The sequence below is a fragment of the Taudactylus pleione genome, unplaced genomic scaffold (assembly GCF_031769625.1).
Source record: "Taudactylus pleione unplaced genomic scaffold, aTauple2 ptg000007l, whole genome shotgun sequence".
Lineage (NCBI taxonomy): Eukaryota > Metazoa > Chordata > Amphibia > Anura > Myobatrachidae > Taudactylus > Taudactylus pleione.
Window position 1 is genome coordinate 388008 of NW_028284410.1, and position 15218 is coordinate 403225.

Here is a 15218-nt window from a genome sequence, read left to right on the forward strand (position 1 = left end):
CATGAAAGCCCATGCAAGGAGCTACTTCTCCAACCACTAAATGATAAATACAGCCAGTATAATATGTAGTCCTAAACCACTAAATGTAGATTGGCAGGACAGGTGAGGAGACGGGTAACACTGGTCCTTTACTTAGCAACATTTCTCCATCATGGCACATCAGACTTTATAGTATAGAACACAGGAGGGTCTGACTGCCCCCCGCCTCCCACCTTGGGGGTGGCTCTGACCTGATTACACTTTATATGCCAAGGATGGTGATAAGAGGTGACAGAGAATGTGTGCAAGCTTGGAATTTAGGATGCTTTCCCTTGCTGGAGTACATTAACCCTTCAAAGACAATGTCATTTTAAGTGAGCATACTCTGCAGTTTAAATTGCCTGTCTGAAGCATTCATCACAGTGAATGCATACAATGTCAATAGATTTAGGGCAAAATTTGTACAAAGAAAACCAACAGCATACCCTCCAACAATAAATAAGCAGCTGTAGCTGTTATATAGATTATTAATTGGCTCAAGAAGAGACATGTAAGTATAGACAAAATAATAATAATAACAGCCATTTACAAGAATGGGGTTACATCTAGAATCGTCTGGAAACGCTATATTTATATGCCAACTGTCAATGTAGCCATAACGTCCATGTGGAGATTCTGGTATAGACATTCTAAATGTCGACATTTTGTACCAAATCTCTGAACGTGAACAGAAGTGTCAGCAAGAGATCTTAGTTCTGGAAGCAGATTATATTTGGGGTACCTAAAGATTCATTAATATTCATGCCAAAAACAACATGCACGATGCTTCTTATTCCCAAGATCACAAGGACTGGATGAGGAAAATGTAGTGGAGCCGCTTACACAATTTACCAAAATAAGTGAATTAAGATGATGTTAGGAGTGCAAAAAACCAGCAAAATAGAACTTATACCACTTTCAGACATACCACCCGGGAATTTCCCTGCTCAGACACATGCTTTTCACCTCAGCAAAAAATTTGAGTTATGGTAAGACTTACCTTTATTAATGCTCTTTCTTCAAAGTCCATAGGGTCCACAGGGAGACCTTGGGGTGTAGGTGGTGGTTGAGGACCGAGCACCACACAGTTAAAACTTTCAGCTCTTAGGATGCACTGGTCCAACCCCCTATACTCCGCCCCCGAGCCAGAGGCACCTCAGTTCATGACAAGCCAAAGGCCGGAGGAGAAGAGAGAAGGAAGACTGGTACACACAAGAATCACACCCTCACGGAGGAGACAGGAAACCAGTGACCAGAAACCTAACCCATATGAAGCCACGTGCGTCAGGGCGGATGCCTTGTGGACCCTATGGACTTCGAAGAAAGAGTTAGCAAAAGGTAAGTTTTACCATAACACTCATTTTCTTCTTCAAGGTCCATAGGGCTCCACAGGGAGACCCTGTGGATGTCCCAAAGCAGTAATTTATGGGTGGGGACGCTCCTGTGCAGAGAGGAGAATACAGTGCACAAATGAAGCATCCTGAGAGGGAAATGTATCAAAGGCACAAAACCTCAGAAATGTATGAACAGAGGACCACGTGGCTGCCTTACAAAGCTGTTCAGCTGAGGCACCACGGCGAGCTGCCCACGAAGGACCAACAAAGCGAGTAGAGTGAGCAGTAACAGTAGCCGGTACAGGAAGGCCTGCCGGCTACAAACCTGTGAAATAGTCACGCGAAACCATCTAGCCAATGTCTGTTTGTTGGCTGGCCAATCCCTTCTTGTGAAAACCATAGAGCACAAATATAGAGTCTGACTTCTGAAGGAAACTGGTACGGTCCATGTATATCCTGAGGGCACGGACCACATCCAAGGAGGCCTCACCCGCCGATAGGTCTGGCGTTGGAAGGCCGGGACTACAATTTCCTCATTAATGTGAAAACTAGTAACACCTTTTAGAAGTAATCCAGGGCGAGTCCGAAGCACAGCCCTGTCCTGATGGAATATCAGAAATGGGGAGTGACAAGAGAGCGCCCCTAAATCTGACACCCATCTGGTGGTCGCCATAGCCAGAAGAAAAAGAGTCTTACTGTGAGCCACTTGAGGTCCACAGATACCAGAGGTTCGAACGGAGGACCCTGGAGGGCACGAAGAACTACTGACAAATCCCATGGAGCCACTGGAGGGACAAAGGGAGGTTGTACACGGAGGACACCTTGTAACAAGGTGTGGGCATCTGGTAGTGGAGCAAGTCTACGCTGGAACCAAATGGAAAGAGCAGAGACATGCACTTCAGTGAGGCAAGGTGGAGTCCAAGGTCCAATCCAGCTTGAAGGAAGCCAGGACTCTGGAAAACCTAAACACTTGGAGGTCGTAGCTTTTAGTAGTACACCATTGGAAATGTGTGCCACACTCTATGGTAGATCTGAACAAAGGCTGGCTTACGCGCTCTGAGCATAGTTTTGAATACAGAGCTAGAGAAGCCTTTGGAACTTAGGAGGGATGTCTCAAGAGCCAAGCCATCAAAGACAGACGACGCGGGTTCGGGTAAAGGCAAGGTCCCCGAGACAACAGGTCCGGGTAAAGGCAAGGACCCTGAGGCAGCAGGACCGTAGTGTTGATGGAGAGATTCCAAAGATCTGAGTACCAATGACGTCTGGGCCAAGCTGGAGCCACCAGCAGGACAGTGCCTCCATCTTGTTTGAACTTCCGAAGAAATCGAGGAAGAAGGGAGACTGGAGGGAATAGGTACGCAAACTGGAAGGTCCACTTCACTGATAATGCTTCTACAAAAGGTTTGCCTCGGCATCTCCTGTTCTGGACCCGTACACTGGCAGTTTGTGATTGTGTCGGGAGGCCATGAGGTCCACCTCTGGGAGGCCCCATCTGCTCACTAGGAATTCAAAAACCTCTTGGTGAAGAGACCATTCCCTGGGATGCACATCATGACGGCTGAGGAATTCTGTTTCCCAATTGAGAACTCCGGAATGAACACTGTAGAGATGGCCGGGAGGTGACCCTCGGCCCATGTCAGAATGCGTGACACTTCTGTCATTGCTGCCCGACTTAGAGTGCCTCCTTGATGGTTGATGTAAGCCACTGTTGTGGCATTGTCAGACTGTACCTGTACAGGTTTTCCGTGAAGTATGTTCTGGGCCAGTATGAGGGTCCTGTAGACAGCTCGAAGTTCTAATATGTTCATTGGCAGGGTTGATTCGAGTGATGTCCAGCGACCCTGAAAGGAGTGTGGACTGGTCACTGCGCCCCAGCCCCGAAGACTGGCATCCGTTGTTAGGAGTACCCAGTCCGGGATCCCAAAGGGGGGACCCTTGGTTAGATGAGATGTCTGTAGCCACCAAGAGTGGGACAGATGCAGCTCTGGAGAGAGTACCATTGTCTGATCTTTGATCCGATGGTGTAACCCGTTCCTTTGGAGAGGATCAGCCTTTGCAAAGGCCTGGAATGGAACTGAGCATACTCCACCATGTCGAAGGTGGACACCATGGATCCCAGAACCTGCATTGCTGAATGGATCGACACCCGACGACTGTGGAGACATCTGCGCACTCGTAGTTGAATTGTGGAGATCTTATCTGATGTCAGAAAGATTCTCTGATCCTGAGAATCCAGCAGGGCTCCCAGATGTATCATTCTCTTTGAGGGATTCAGGGAGGACATTTTCCAGTTGATTAACCATCCATGCTTGTTAAGGAAAGCAATGGTAAGCTGCAGATGCTGGTGAAGCACTTCAGGGGATCCTGCAAAGAGCAGGAGGTCATCCAGATATGGCAACAGTCGGACACCCTGACCACTCAGGTGGGCCTCCATGACAGCTATAATTTTGGTAAACATCCATGGAGCTGTGGATATAGTCCAAAGGGCAGAGCCTGAAATTGGAAGTGTTGCTGTACTATAGCAAACCGGAGATATCGCAGTTTGCTATACTACAACGAGGTATATACTATACGAGGAACGCTTCCTGAACATCCAGAGATACCATAAAAGTCCCCAGGCTCCATAGCTAGGATGATAGAGCGTAGGGTTTCCATCCTGAACCTGGGTACCCTGAGGAATTTGTTCAGGGATTTGAGGTTGAGGATAGGCTGATGAGACCCATTTGGCTTCTGAACCAGAAAGAGTAGAATAGTAACCGGTACCCCACTTAGATAGCGGGACTGGTACAATTACCCCTGCTTGCAGCAAGGACTGTATGGCTTTCTGAATTTGTAAGGTCTTGCTTGGGTCTGAAGGAGGGCCTGTGCAGAAAAACTGGTGGGGTGGCTGTCGAAGAAATGAGAGGGCATACCCGTGAGAGACTACTTCTCTTACCCAAGCATCCGTGGTGGTTTGACACAAGCACTGGGCAAACGGAAGAAGTCGGCCTCCCACTCTGGGATCCCCCAGAGGGAGGCCCGTCCCGTCTGATTTTGAAGCAGGGCGTCTGAAGGTCCAGGCCTGCTTAGTCCTGGGCTTGGCGCCCTAATGTGGAAGCAGACTGCCGAGGAAAGGACTGACCTTTAGGTTTGAAAGGACCTAAAATATGTAGTCTGAGGCTTTGCGGTAGTAGTTGCTGAAGGCAGAAATGCAGTTTTTGATGCCGCCAATGTGGTTACAATCTTGTCAAGGGTTGGGCCAAACAAGATCTCCCCATTGTAGAGTAACACTTCTTGAGCGTAGCCACAGGGTACGGCGGGCAGACACTGCCGTGGCCGAGACTCTGGAGGTTAGGAGACTGGCATCCAATGTCGCTTCTCCAATATAGGAAGCTGCATCTCGTATGTGAGCAACGAAAGACATCTGATCCCTAGAAGCTTCTGAGGGAAAAGAGTCTTCAAGTGCGTCATCCCAGCTCTCTATAGCTTTAGCCACCCATGCAATAGTCATGGTCGGATGGGCAACAGCCCCTGAAAGAGAGTATATCGATTTAAGGCAAGATTGAATCTTTCTATCCATAGGGTTCTTCAAAGAGGATACTGTAGGGATAGGCAACATATCACTTTCAATTAAACGCGTAACATGTGATTCCACCGGAGGGGGGGGGATTGGGGGAGTCTTCCATGTTGAACAATGAGCCGCAGGAAATGGGTAACAGGAGGTCAGACGTTTTTGTGGTTGAAACCTCTTACCGGGCTTCTGCCAGGTTGCAGCCACGTGTTCAGCTAATTGATCCGATAGAGGGAATTCTGCTGAAGCCACTTTCTGTCGTTTAAACAATGGGTGAGATGGATCTAACAGCTCGCACAATGGCAGGAATATAAAATTTTAGACTGACTCTCTTCCTTCCTGAGGGGAGTCAGTGTTAGAGAGATCAACTTCTGCCTCCTCAGATGACACTTCAAAATCTGAGAGCTGCGTGGACTGTGAAGATAACACAGAACGCTTAGAAGGCTTACTGGGTAGGGGCTCTCACCTTGGAACATAGTTTGAAAGGCTGTAGAGGTAGCCACCAGACTCTGTACCGAGCTAGAGAGTATGTCTACCCATGGAGAGGGCAGAGGAGGTACCTGTATTGCCTGAACCTGTTGTAGCAACCCCAAAGGAGGAATTACGGCCTGTTCTGGTAACCCCATAGGGGAAATCACAGTCGGTACCGCTAGGCGGTCCGCAATAGTAGCTAAGAAAAGGAAGCCCAGGGGGGCTCTTGTGCAAGATCTGGGGAGTCTGATGGGCCAAGTGGTGTATAACACTTAACACATAACCCATCCTGTATCAAATCCTCCTCACTTAAGCCGGCAGCCCATAATATGCATGATAGCAGTATGGGTGCAGATGCTTGCTACTCTTGCCTTTGCTAGACATAGCTGTAGAGCTAATGGGTATGTAGGATACAAGTATGAATACAATATACTGTTCCTGTCTTAGGCTTGGGCAAGCTGCAGGAGCACACAGCACAAATATGGCACTGTGCACTAACCAACTGTAAGTGACAACCCTCGCCAATACATTTGTTGTAAAGAAGTGAGGTACTGGCAAAAACCCTGAGTACACCTGTATGTAAAGGCAAAGTCAGAAAAAAAGGAAAAGATATCTACTGACAGTATAGAGAAACAAAGAAACAGGCAGCGCTAGGATAAGTCACATACAATGCAGAAATACAAAATACTGCAGAATGGCACTACTATCGACTACGCAGATTCTGTGGTCAGTGACTCAACATCTGGTAGGCTATAGCGCTACATAACCTGACTCCAGGGAAAGGTATATAGGGGGACCGTACGCTGCGTTTCCCTGAGAGAGCTGTGGCTGAGCCTGGAGATAATGGCCGCCGGAGACCTCTGAGGGGGCGTGGTCGGAGGAGAGCAGTTCAGGGAAGCGAGACCTCAGAGGAATGGCGCCCTGAGCTGAGGGGAGGGGCCGCTCAATGGGGAAAACTGACCTCACCATGCTGATTTTTAAACACCGGGACGCTGGATTCCCGCTCCATTCCTACCCTGGTGGTCTAGTGGATCACTTTGGACAAAGCCTGTGTTCATTCACGGCGCCTCCGGTCTGTCCCCTAAGACCGGAGGTATGACTGCCAATCCGCGGGTAACCACAAGCGAAGACCCGCCTTACCTGTCTGGGCTGTAGTCTGGGTCCATCCGCGGGGTCGGTTAGCGAGGACCCCGGGATGTCCGTCGAAATCCCCAGCCGAAGCTGGCGTTGCTGCCCACTGCATAATGGTGACCCAACTCCGGCTGGGCACTGACGAAACTGAGATGCCTAGGGGGCGGGGTATAGGGGGTTGGACCAGTGCATCCTGGGAGCTTTAACTGTGTGGTGCCCGGTCCTCAACCACCACTTACACCCCAAGGTCTCCCTGTGGAGCCCTATGGAAACTGAAGATGAAACTCTGATTTTTGCACAAGAGCCTCTTTCACACTACACCTATTACTCAGGAAATTCCCAGGTCGACCCCTTTCTGACAGAAGTCGGGTATGCCCTGGCATTCTAACAGCCAGGGCTGCCAGGCTGCTCTCATGTCATGCTTATACACACACATACAAGTCATATACACACACACGTCACACTCTTACATACTCACGCAATTACACACCCCTTCTCCAGCCACCAGACCTCACAACAACAGGCAGTGTCTCTCTAGCTAGTGTGTGCCAGCTGATTCTACACATTGCAGCACGGACTGAACACCTCTTTCCATTCCATCACATACTCTGTCTTCACCCCTTGTTATAAGGGCTGTTAAACCACTGCCTTCTCTCTCCAGATTCAGCTCTGTTAGTTTGTTTGCTATTGTAGGAGGACACCCTGCCCCCTCCAGGCATCTCCGAATGGCCAATCAGAGAATTCTAGGTTCTACCCGGGAGTAAAATGCTGGGTCGTATCACTCAGACTTAAATCAGGTTGTCTACCTGGAACTAAAGTCCCAGGAAAAACCCTGGTCGATAGCAGAGTCGCTGACTGTGATTCCGGGTTGGTGCCTTTCAGACATAAGCAAGTCCTGGTTAGTTTGGTCGAGCCCCGGCAAAAACATGGGATTCGTGATATGTCTGAAAAGCGTATACGATAACTGAGTGGTCCCACAGTTCTGAAGACAATGGGAACAGGGAAGCACCTGTGAGAGGGAGAGCAGGATGTCTCAGCTATGTCTCGGAACCATAATGGAGACAGTGGTCATAGGGAACCTTAACCTATGCTAAATCAGGTAGTACAGATTATAAATACCTGTCCAACATTCCTAAAATCACCAGAAACTGAGAATAGAACATCTGTGGTAGATTACCACCAACCTGACCCTCAAATGATGGATGTACATTACTCCCCTAAGGCTCTTGATCTTCTTAGAGAAGATATCCAGACAAGGCCAATATAGCGACTTAACACACTTCTGTTTGAAATGATTGCATTATGTAGGATCTTACAAGGTGGCACTTTTTATCCAATAAGGATCCCTCTGAAACAGTGAATATAGGCTGAATTCATATCTTTAAGGATCCTCTCATATATCAGTGCTTTTATACAGATCTCCATGGAATATAAATCTTTTCAATCCAGGGAGATTTCTGCTACCAAACTACCAACATGTGGCAGATCCGAATCTTGCATCACATATCAGGTGGTTAACCACTTAACTGACGTGGTCGGATGGGTATGCGAACGTAGCCAGTTGTGCTTCAGCTGACAAGGTGCGACCGCACCGCCCTGCTGCAGTTTTAAAGGGGAAATTTGTTTTACACATGTGAAGAACGGATCTCCTCTTCCTTCCAGGACTTTCCTTGGGACCTGGCAATTTCTGACCGGTTTGCTGGTTAAGTGGTTAAAGGAGAAAAGACAATTGCATATTTTAAACATGTTGCATCTAAACTAAGCCCTGGACTATATGGGCTGCAGTGCTCTGGCAGAGGAACTGCTGTGACTCACTATACACTTCCATGTTATGCTAGGTGTCACGCTCCTGACTAATTTTTCCCATATTCTCCTATGTTTTACCTCTGAGGTGTTTGTTCCAGCCAGCGCTGAGGTCCGCTCGCGCTGTGAACGCACATCACTCCCAGATGACGCAGAGGTCTGCCTGCATTGCACATCGCATACAGCTGGCTATGAGGTCTGTCCACACTGTTCCTGCTCTGTGCTCACAGTGTGTTTACTCAGCATGCTAGCATTCAGGCTGTGCACCAGAGTTCCCTCCAAAACTCAGTATGGGCGCAGCCATGTCGGATTCAGTCACCTGATTGTCCTCCACCGCTCAGAGTGCTGCTCCCAGACCAGCTGATCGCAGCATCCAATCCCTGGGGATCCACCCCTATAAATTCCATTTCCTGACTGGTCCACTTTGCCAGTACAACGTTGCTTCTGCTGAAGTTACAGCTCTGTGCTGAGTTCCAGGTACTCTGTATCTGAACGGTTCGAGTCCGTATCATTCCGGTTCCAAGTCTAATTATCAAGTCTCCAATTCCATCTATTACTCCAGTCTGGTTTTACCACAGAGACTCGTTCCTAACTACAACCATCGGTCCCAGCTAATATCTCCAATCATTGGTCCCAGCCAATATCTCCAATCATTGGTCCCAGCCAATATCTCCAATCATTGGTCCCAGCCAATATCTCCAATCATTGGTCCCAGCCAATATCTCCAATCATTGGTCCCAGCCAATATATTCAAACATCGGTCTCCAACTGACCCAATTCATTAACATCGATCTCCATCCGATTGTCTCAAACATCAGTTCCAATACAATCCTGCTTCATCAATTCCATTTAATCGATTCTACTACATCGGTTCCTATTCGATTCTACCACTACAGTTCCAATTCAGTTTCCAATCTAATAAAGTTATTCCCTACTGTCCTACTGTCCTCAACTGCTGCAGTTGCACTGCCTCCAATCTTCTCTCATTGCACGAGGAAGTCCTGGCGCAAGTCACCCAGATTCAATCACGCCTCCCAAGGCTTCACTTCAGGCTACCAGAACTGTTCTAACCAACTCCAACTCTTAGGCGTGACACTAGGTAAACATATCTCGCCAAAACTACACTTTAGAATTACATAATTTTTGTTTGGAAACTGATAGCGTTCCAAGACATCCATGTGATGAATTTTGTGTACTTGTAATTGTCATGTTGACCCAGCTGTTCCTGGTTCTTCCACATTGCAAATGCTAAATAATTTGCATAATTGTGGATTATTTTCTATAATATTTAAAATGTACATGTCATGCTTAACCAGAATATGGAAAACCTATAAATAACCAACTGTAATATTCTTTACTGATCACATGCAAGAGAAAAAAGGTTAATTGGGCTCTTTCACATTACATTTAGGTGCGTAATTTGTACTGTACTGACCCACAGCAACCAATTAGACACTTCCTTTCATAGGGCTCGATTCAATAGCCCGCGATGTAAATAGCGCCAGGAGATAGCTCCCAGAGCTATTCAATTGTGCGCGGTGTTTAGTCAGAGAATGCCCGTTCTCGCGACTAAACACCCTGTTTAAAGGCGCGAGAAGGGGCATTCCCCGACCTAACTTCCCGGCGCGATGCTGTTTTCCCGGCGCTAATGGCAGAAAACAGCCTCGCGCAGGGACTTTTGTCGGATTTCTGCTCGCATCCCCTGAGGGGTGTGAGAAGAAATCCTTAGTCGGGGTTAGCTGATTCCCGGAGCTATTCACATCGCGCAGAATAGAATCGAGCCCATTGTCTAACTTGCCCTGTCTAGTTGCCTATTGGATGCTGTGGTCCAGTGCAGATATTTTCATAATTTATTACTGATGTCTTTCCCTTTACAAATAGAGAGTTTTAAAATAAATATGTAAGTGTAAGAATACAAAAAATTTAATAGGATACTATTTACTATTTGCCCAGTTTTGCATTACTGATTACCAGGGGTAAATTTATTAAAGGTCAACTTTAATAGATTTAACAGATTAAAAAAATCAATTAGCATCGATGTTGTGTTTCAAGGGCTATATCACACATTCTCTATATCATTGTTTAAGTGTGAATAAATTAGGGATGTGCAGGCTCGGTTCTACTCGGTTCCGTTCGGTTCTTTTTACCGAATCTTATTGGCTATCCAAAACTCGTGACAGCTGAAACCCAATAAGATCCGGTAAAAAGAACCGAACGGAACCGAGTAGAACCGAGCCTGCACATCCCTAGAATAAATGTGTAATTTAACACCTGAAACACAACGTTGATGTCGATCGATTTTTCAACGGTTTGAGAACGATTAAACTCCATCTTTACTAAATTTGCCAAAGGTCATTACCAGGGACGTACTGGGGCTGCTGAGCGCGTGCATCTGCAAAAGGGGCGTTTTCTCGCCTCAAAAGGGCTGTGACCTCACGGCATGCCCCCGTCTTTCAGTATCCTCGGCCGAGCAGAGTGCCGGGAGGTGGAGCTGCTCAGCTGGGGTTTGACGCTGGATCGCCCCATCTGGCATTTGCCAGAAGTGGCAGATGGGCAGTTCGGCCCTGGTCATTACATGTAGAAAACAATAGAAGATCTACCAGAGAAGTAGCAGAATCACCTGTAATGGAGAAGACGACACTCAGGCATATGAAGGAAAAGAAGAGGTGCAGGCTTGCTGTGCAGGTATCCCGTCTCCCTCTCTGGTGTTTTGATATCAGCATAAAGTCAGAGAACGGCAATTCTGCGTAGTGTTCTTCCATAGTGCCTTCATCTGACGCTTCCAGTCTGACAAAGTGGGATATAAATAGAAATTAAACTGTAAGATTCCTCTGTGGTGAGGTGAAAACATTTCATGAAACACTGACCATCAATATTTTAACATCAACGATTTACAGACAGCTACTATACTTTGCAGTATTTAAGTATATGTACTCAAGTCCCAGGTGGGTTTAGCAAGCCAATGAATTGGGATTTCCAGCAGAAAAGATGAACAGACTCCTGCAGACTGTGGCAGTGGATTAACAATTTTCTGTGAAAAACTTGACCACTGGAGTCGTGCTGGAAGAGCTGGTTTTTAAAGGAGAGATTTTCAGGCGAGCAAATGCCATATAAAACGTGTAGCTGAAGCCTAACAGGATGTGCTTTTATTTGTCCTTCTTTGTAAATAAATATAAAACTCATTTATCTCAATAGCTACAGGACATGCTTTTAAAGGGACCTTATTGTAAAATACTAATCAATATAAACATCAGTATACATCCTGTCTCATTATTCTTTATTAGGGAGTAAAAAGGTAGACATGCTGAAAAGACTACCATAGTAAATAACCCTGGGCGCAAGGCAAAAAGAGATCTTTGTAAAGCTGCTGCTTTAAGGGATTGCCAACCCTTTAGTAGATACCAATAAATGTATGATCATATTATAGAATATTTGTTTATACTAAAAAGACTGTTTGCAAAGGCCATGCAAATATCTAGCAACAAAAATTTATCAAATGTTCCACAGGACTAGATGACTAGAATCCAACGTATATAATAATGCAGACACACCAGGTTCTCAATGCAAAAACTCTATGTTTTAGCAAATATTTACAGTTAAAAAAAAAGGCTAGATATAAGTTGCATGTGTGAACTTTGGGCCTGATTCAGAGTTGTACACTGTTAGCATAGCTGCTGCTAATGTCTGAGGACAAAAGACACCCTCTGATAGTACTGCAGCATCAAATCACCATCATGACCATTGGTCACGGCATCCTACTCAGAACGACGTTGCAGCTCCATAGCGGAGGAGTAAATCTGCATCAGAAGAGGCAGACACTGGCCTCGGCACTCATTCAATCATGATGCAGCATAGGGACACTGCGACCATAGTTGCTGAAGGAGACCTGCACATGCGCAGATCTCCAACAATTGTACACCAACCATCAGGTTTGCATACAACTCCCTTGTTACATACCTTGATACTCTAATAGAGTAACAAGGTAGCACAGTCTGGAACCTGACCCCTAGAGGAGGGGGTGGCCCCTCAGGCAGTGGGGCCCACCAGGGTTTTTCCCTGTACCCCTGCGGGCCAGTCCAACCCTGACCACTAATACCAGCCAATGTTAGACTGCTCATTTGACACTTCAGGTTGGGGTGTCATAAGAGGACATTTATATGTCATCTTCACTCATCTTGTGCAAAATAAAAAGATAGACAAAGCAAAACAACAGGAGGCGTTGAGATAAAGGTTTGCACTGTGGGCCTGGTGCAGATTTGGAATTAAATGGAGCATATGTTGTATAAAACAACCATGCATGAAAACAAATGTGTATATAAGCCCATATACAGAGTTGTGTCTGTAGCATATACTCCTGATTTCTTACTTGTCTGCAGCATCAGCATGCACTTGCCCCTGCACTACAATGTAAAGGGCATATTCAATTATATTTCACATATATTATATTAAAATGTAGCCAGATTTACTGGCAATAGCTGAAAATAGTCAGCAAATTACTTGTATACAACCTGTTAGAGATGCAGCCTGTCGTAGCTGGAATTTTGCGAATGGCCACCTAAGCGCCATTTTAGATAAACTCACACTTTAGTACATGTGGCGATATTACTATTAGCATCATGCGATTGCGTCTGTGACCATCGCCATAAGTTACGGCGATTCATCAAAACCCCATTTCATGACTTTACGTAGTTTGGGTGCTCTGGATAAAGTGTGTATATTATTATAATTCCCCTAAAGGATATAGGACCTTATTCAGAGGCGGCCGTACGGTCTACGACCGCACGGCCGCCTCAATGTTTTGCCAGTGCGCATGCGCACGAGGGAGCCGGCTCCCTCGTGTGCATGCGTGAGACCCGCTACGACCGACAGCTGTCGATGTTGATTGACAGCTCGCCCCGTTTGGAAGGTGGGCCGGGGGGGTGGCAACCCAAACGGAGGCGTTCCCATGGGAACGCCTGCCGTTCGGGGGAGGCCCCACTGACATCACTAGTGATGTCAGTGGAGAGCTTCCGGCTCTGACACAGCCAGAAGCTCTCCGGGGCTTACAACAAGCGAGACCCTACCCTAGGGTCTCGTCGTAAGCCCCGATGGTCTCTGACCATCGCGACCATCACCCGAGCGGGTGACAACCCACAGCCTAACGACCGCAACAGAGGCGGGCGGTCAGGATGCAAGTGGCCGCCCAGTTCCCTGAATGAGGCCCTATATTTCAGAAATGGCTGTACAGTATGTCAAAATTGGATTGCATTAGCTAAACAGAGCAAATGACCACGTGACAACTAGCCTGTGTAGACAAGCTTCATAGACATAACGTCTGCTCTCACTCCAGGTGGCCCTGCTCGAATACAGCAAGAGGGTCATTTGTAGCACCTTACATTAGCAGGCTTCCTACAATAAAATACCTTCAAAGCCAAGAGTGTTATCTGACGTTTGGGTCTTGTAGCTGTGCTCATTTGCATTTACACAAGAACCTGGGAGAACAAAGGACTGTACTTTTGAGCCTGGGAAGGGTGGGGGCTGCTGAGAGAGGGGGGCGTGTGGAACTATAATGCTCAGCATTCCACACTGCTAGGTGTTCACTTAGTTTAAGTGAGATTTAAGTGCACCATTTCTCATACACACATTAATACTCACAATTGCGCTGTTAACTAGTCACATATTAGCGAATGCATAAGATCCTGTATGAAAACGCTGTTTATTAGCTTCATGCGCACGCATCTGCCCTAAGTTAACTAGCGTCTTTACATCACACCCCGCATACTTACACATTACATATTCACATAAAAGGTTTAATAAGCTTTAAAGTATAAGATTTAAGTTTGTTCATTTAGCATAAATGCTGTGAAATAAAGATTATTTGGTAACTAAGGTTTTATACATGATAAGTAAGCCGTGATTGGTATTGTTCTGATGCGTACTCTTTTAACAGTATTCCGGTACCATCGGTGTGGAGATCGCATCATGCATTCTCAACTTATGGACCGCAGAGACTTCAAGCAACAAAATGTACATTACATAAACAACTGTTAGGATGTTGCATGAGGCAGGAAACCAGAGACCCCCAGTTGTTAGAGGCTGGGTTGTGTCTATTTGAATCAACATGTTAAATGCCTTGTAACATATGCCCTCTCCTTTAGGACCAATGGTATTAGCAACAAACTTCTCTATTGTGTTGTTTATTTCTGGGGGGTATAAATATGTGTGCTGACCCTGGGTTCCTAGTCTTTGTGCTGAATGCTGATTGACGAGGGGTTTCTTGCTGATGCCTAACATGTGGACCAGAGAGCGCTGCGTATGTATAATTGTACTTGAGTCTGTATAATCTCTTTGCGCTAAGATTATATGAGGATAATAGCGTGTAACTGCTGTACTTTTACTTGAATAATACTTTGTGCTTTGAAACCACAGATTCTAGGTCTGGAGTCTTTATTTACTGTATGACTGCATACGCAAATTAGCCTATAGGTAGGATATTAGAAGGTATAGGCAGGGGTATATAGAGGTTCAAAGGCAGTATCCTTAAGCCTCTTAGTTGTTAATGCCCAGAGATACATACTAATAAAGGTATTTACCCAGCCAGGGAATTATATTAAATCCACTTAGCTTGATGGTAGGTATTCTGTGACTCTCAGTATTGGTAGTCGTGGGTTATTGAGATCAATATAAAGCTCAGTGTCTGCCCCCGGTGCTGACAACGGAAAGGGCCCAATAAAGGTCCCATAGTTAGTCAGTTTGGCTCTGGTCTAAAAGTGCTGCAGCTGATAAATCAGCTGTTCTAGCCACGGTGTGTGTAAAATTAGCTATTTTGTTTATATAGAAGATTAGGTTAAAACCATTAAAAAAAAAAAAAAAAAAAAGTATATTTCTCTCATTACATTTGTGTTTCCAAATAAATGTAATAATTATTCCGT

General features: G+C 46.1%; 1 protein-coding gene across 2 annotated transcripts in view; it reads right to left on the minus strand.

Annotated features, from left to right (window-relative positions):
* KIAA0319L (KIAA0319 like) overlaps nt 1-15218 on the minus strand; it is a 141439-nt gene that overhangs the window by 95425 nt on the left and 30796 nt on the right. For both annotated transcript variants that reach the window (XM_088460609.1, XM_088460610.1), the window contains exon 3: nt 10928-11094. In XM_088460609.1, coding sequence (XP_088316735.1) covers nt 10928-11069 — 142 coding nt within the window. In that variant the 5' untranslated portion in view covers nt 11070-11094. The remainder of the gene's footprint in view (nt 1-10927; nt 11095-15218) is intronic.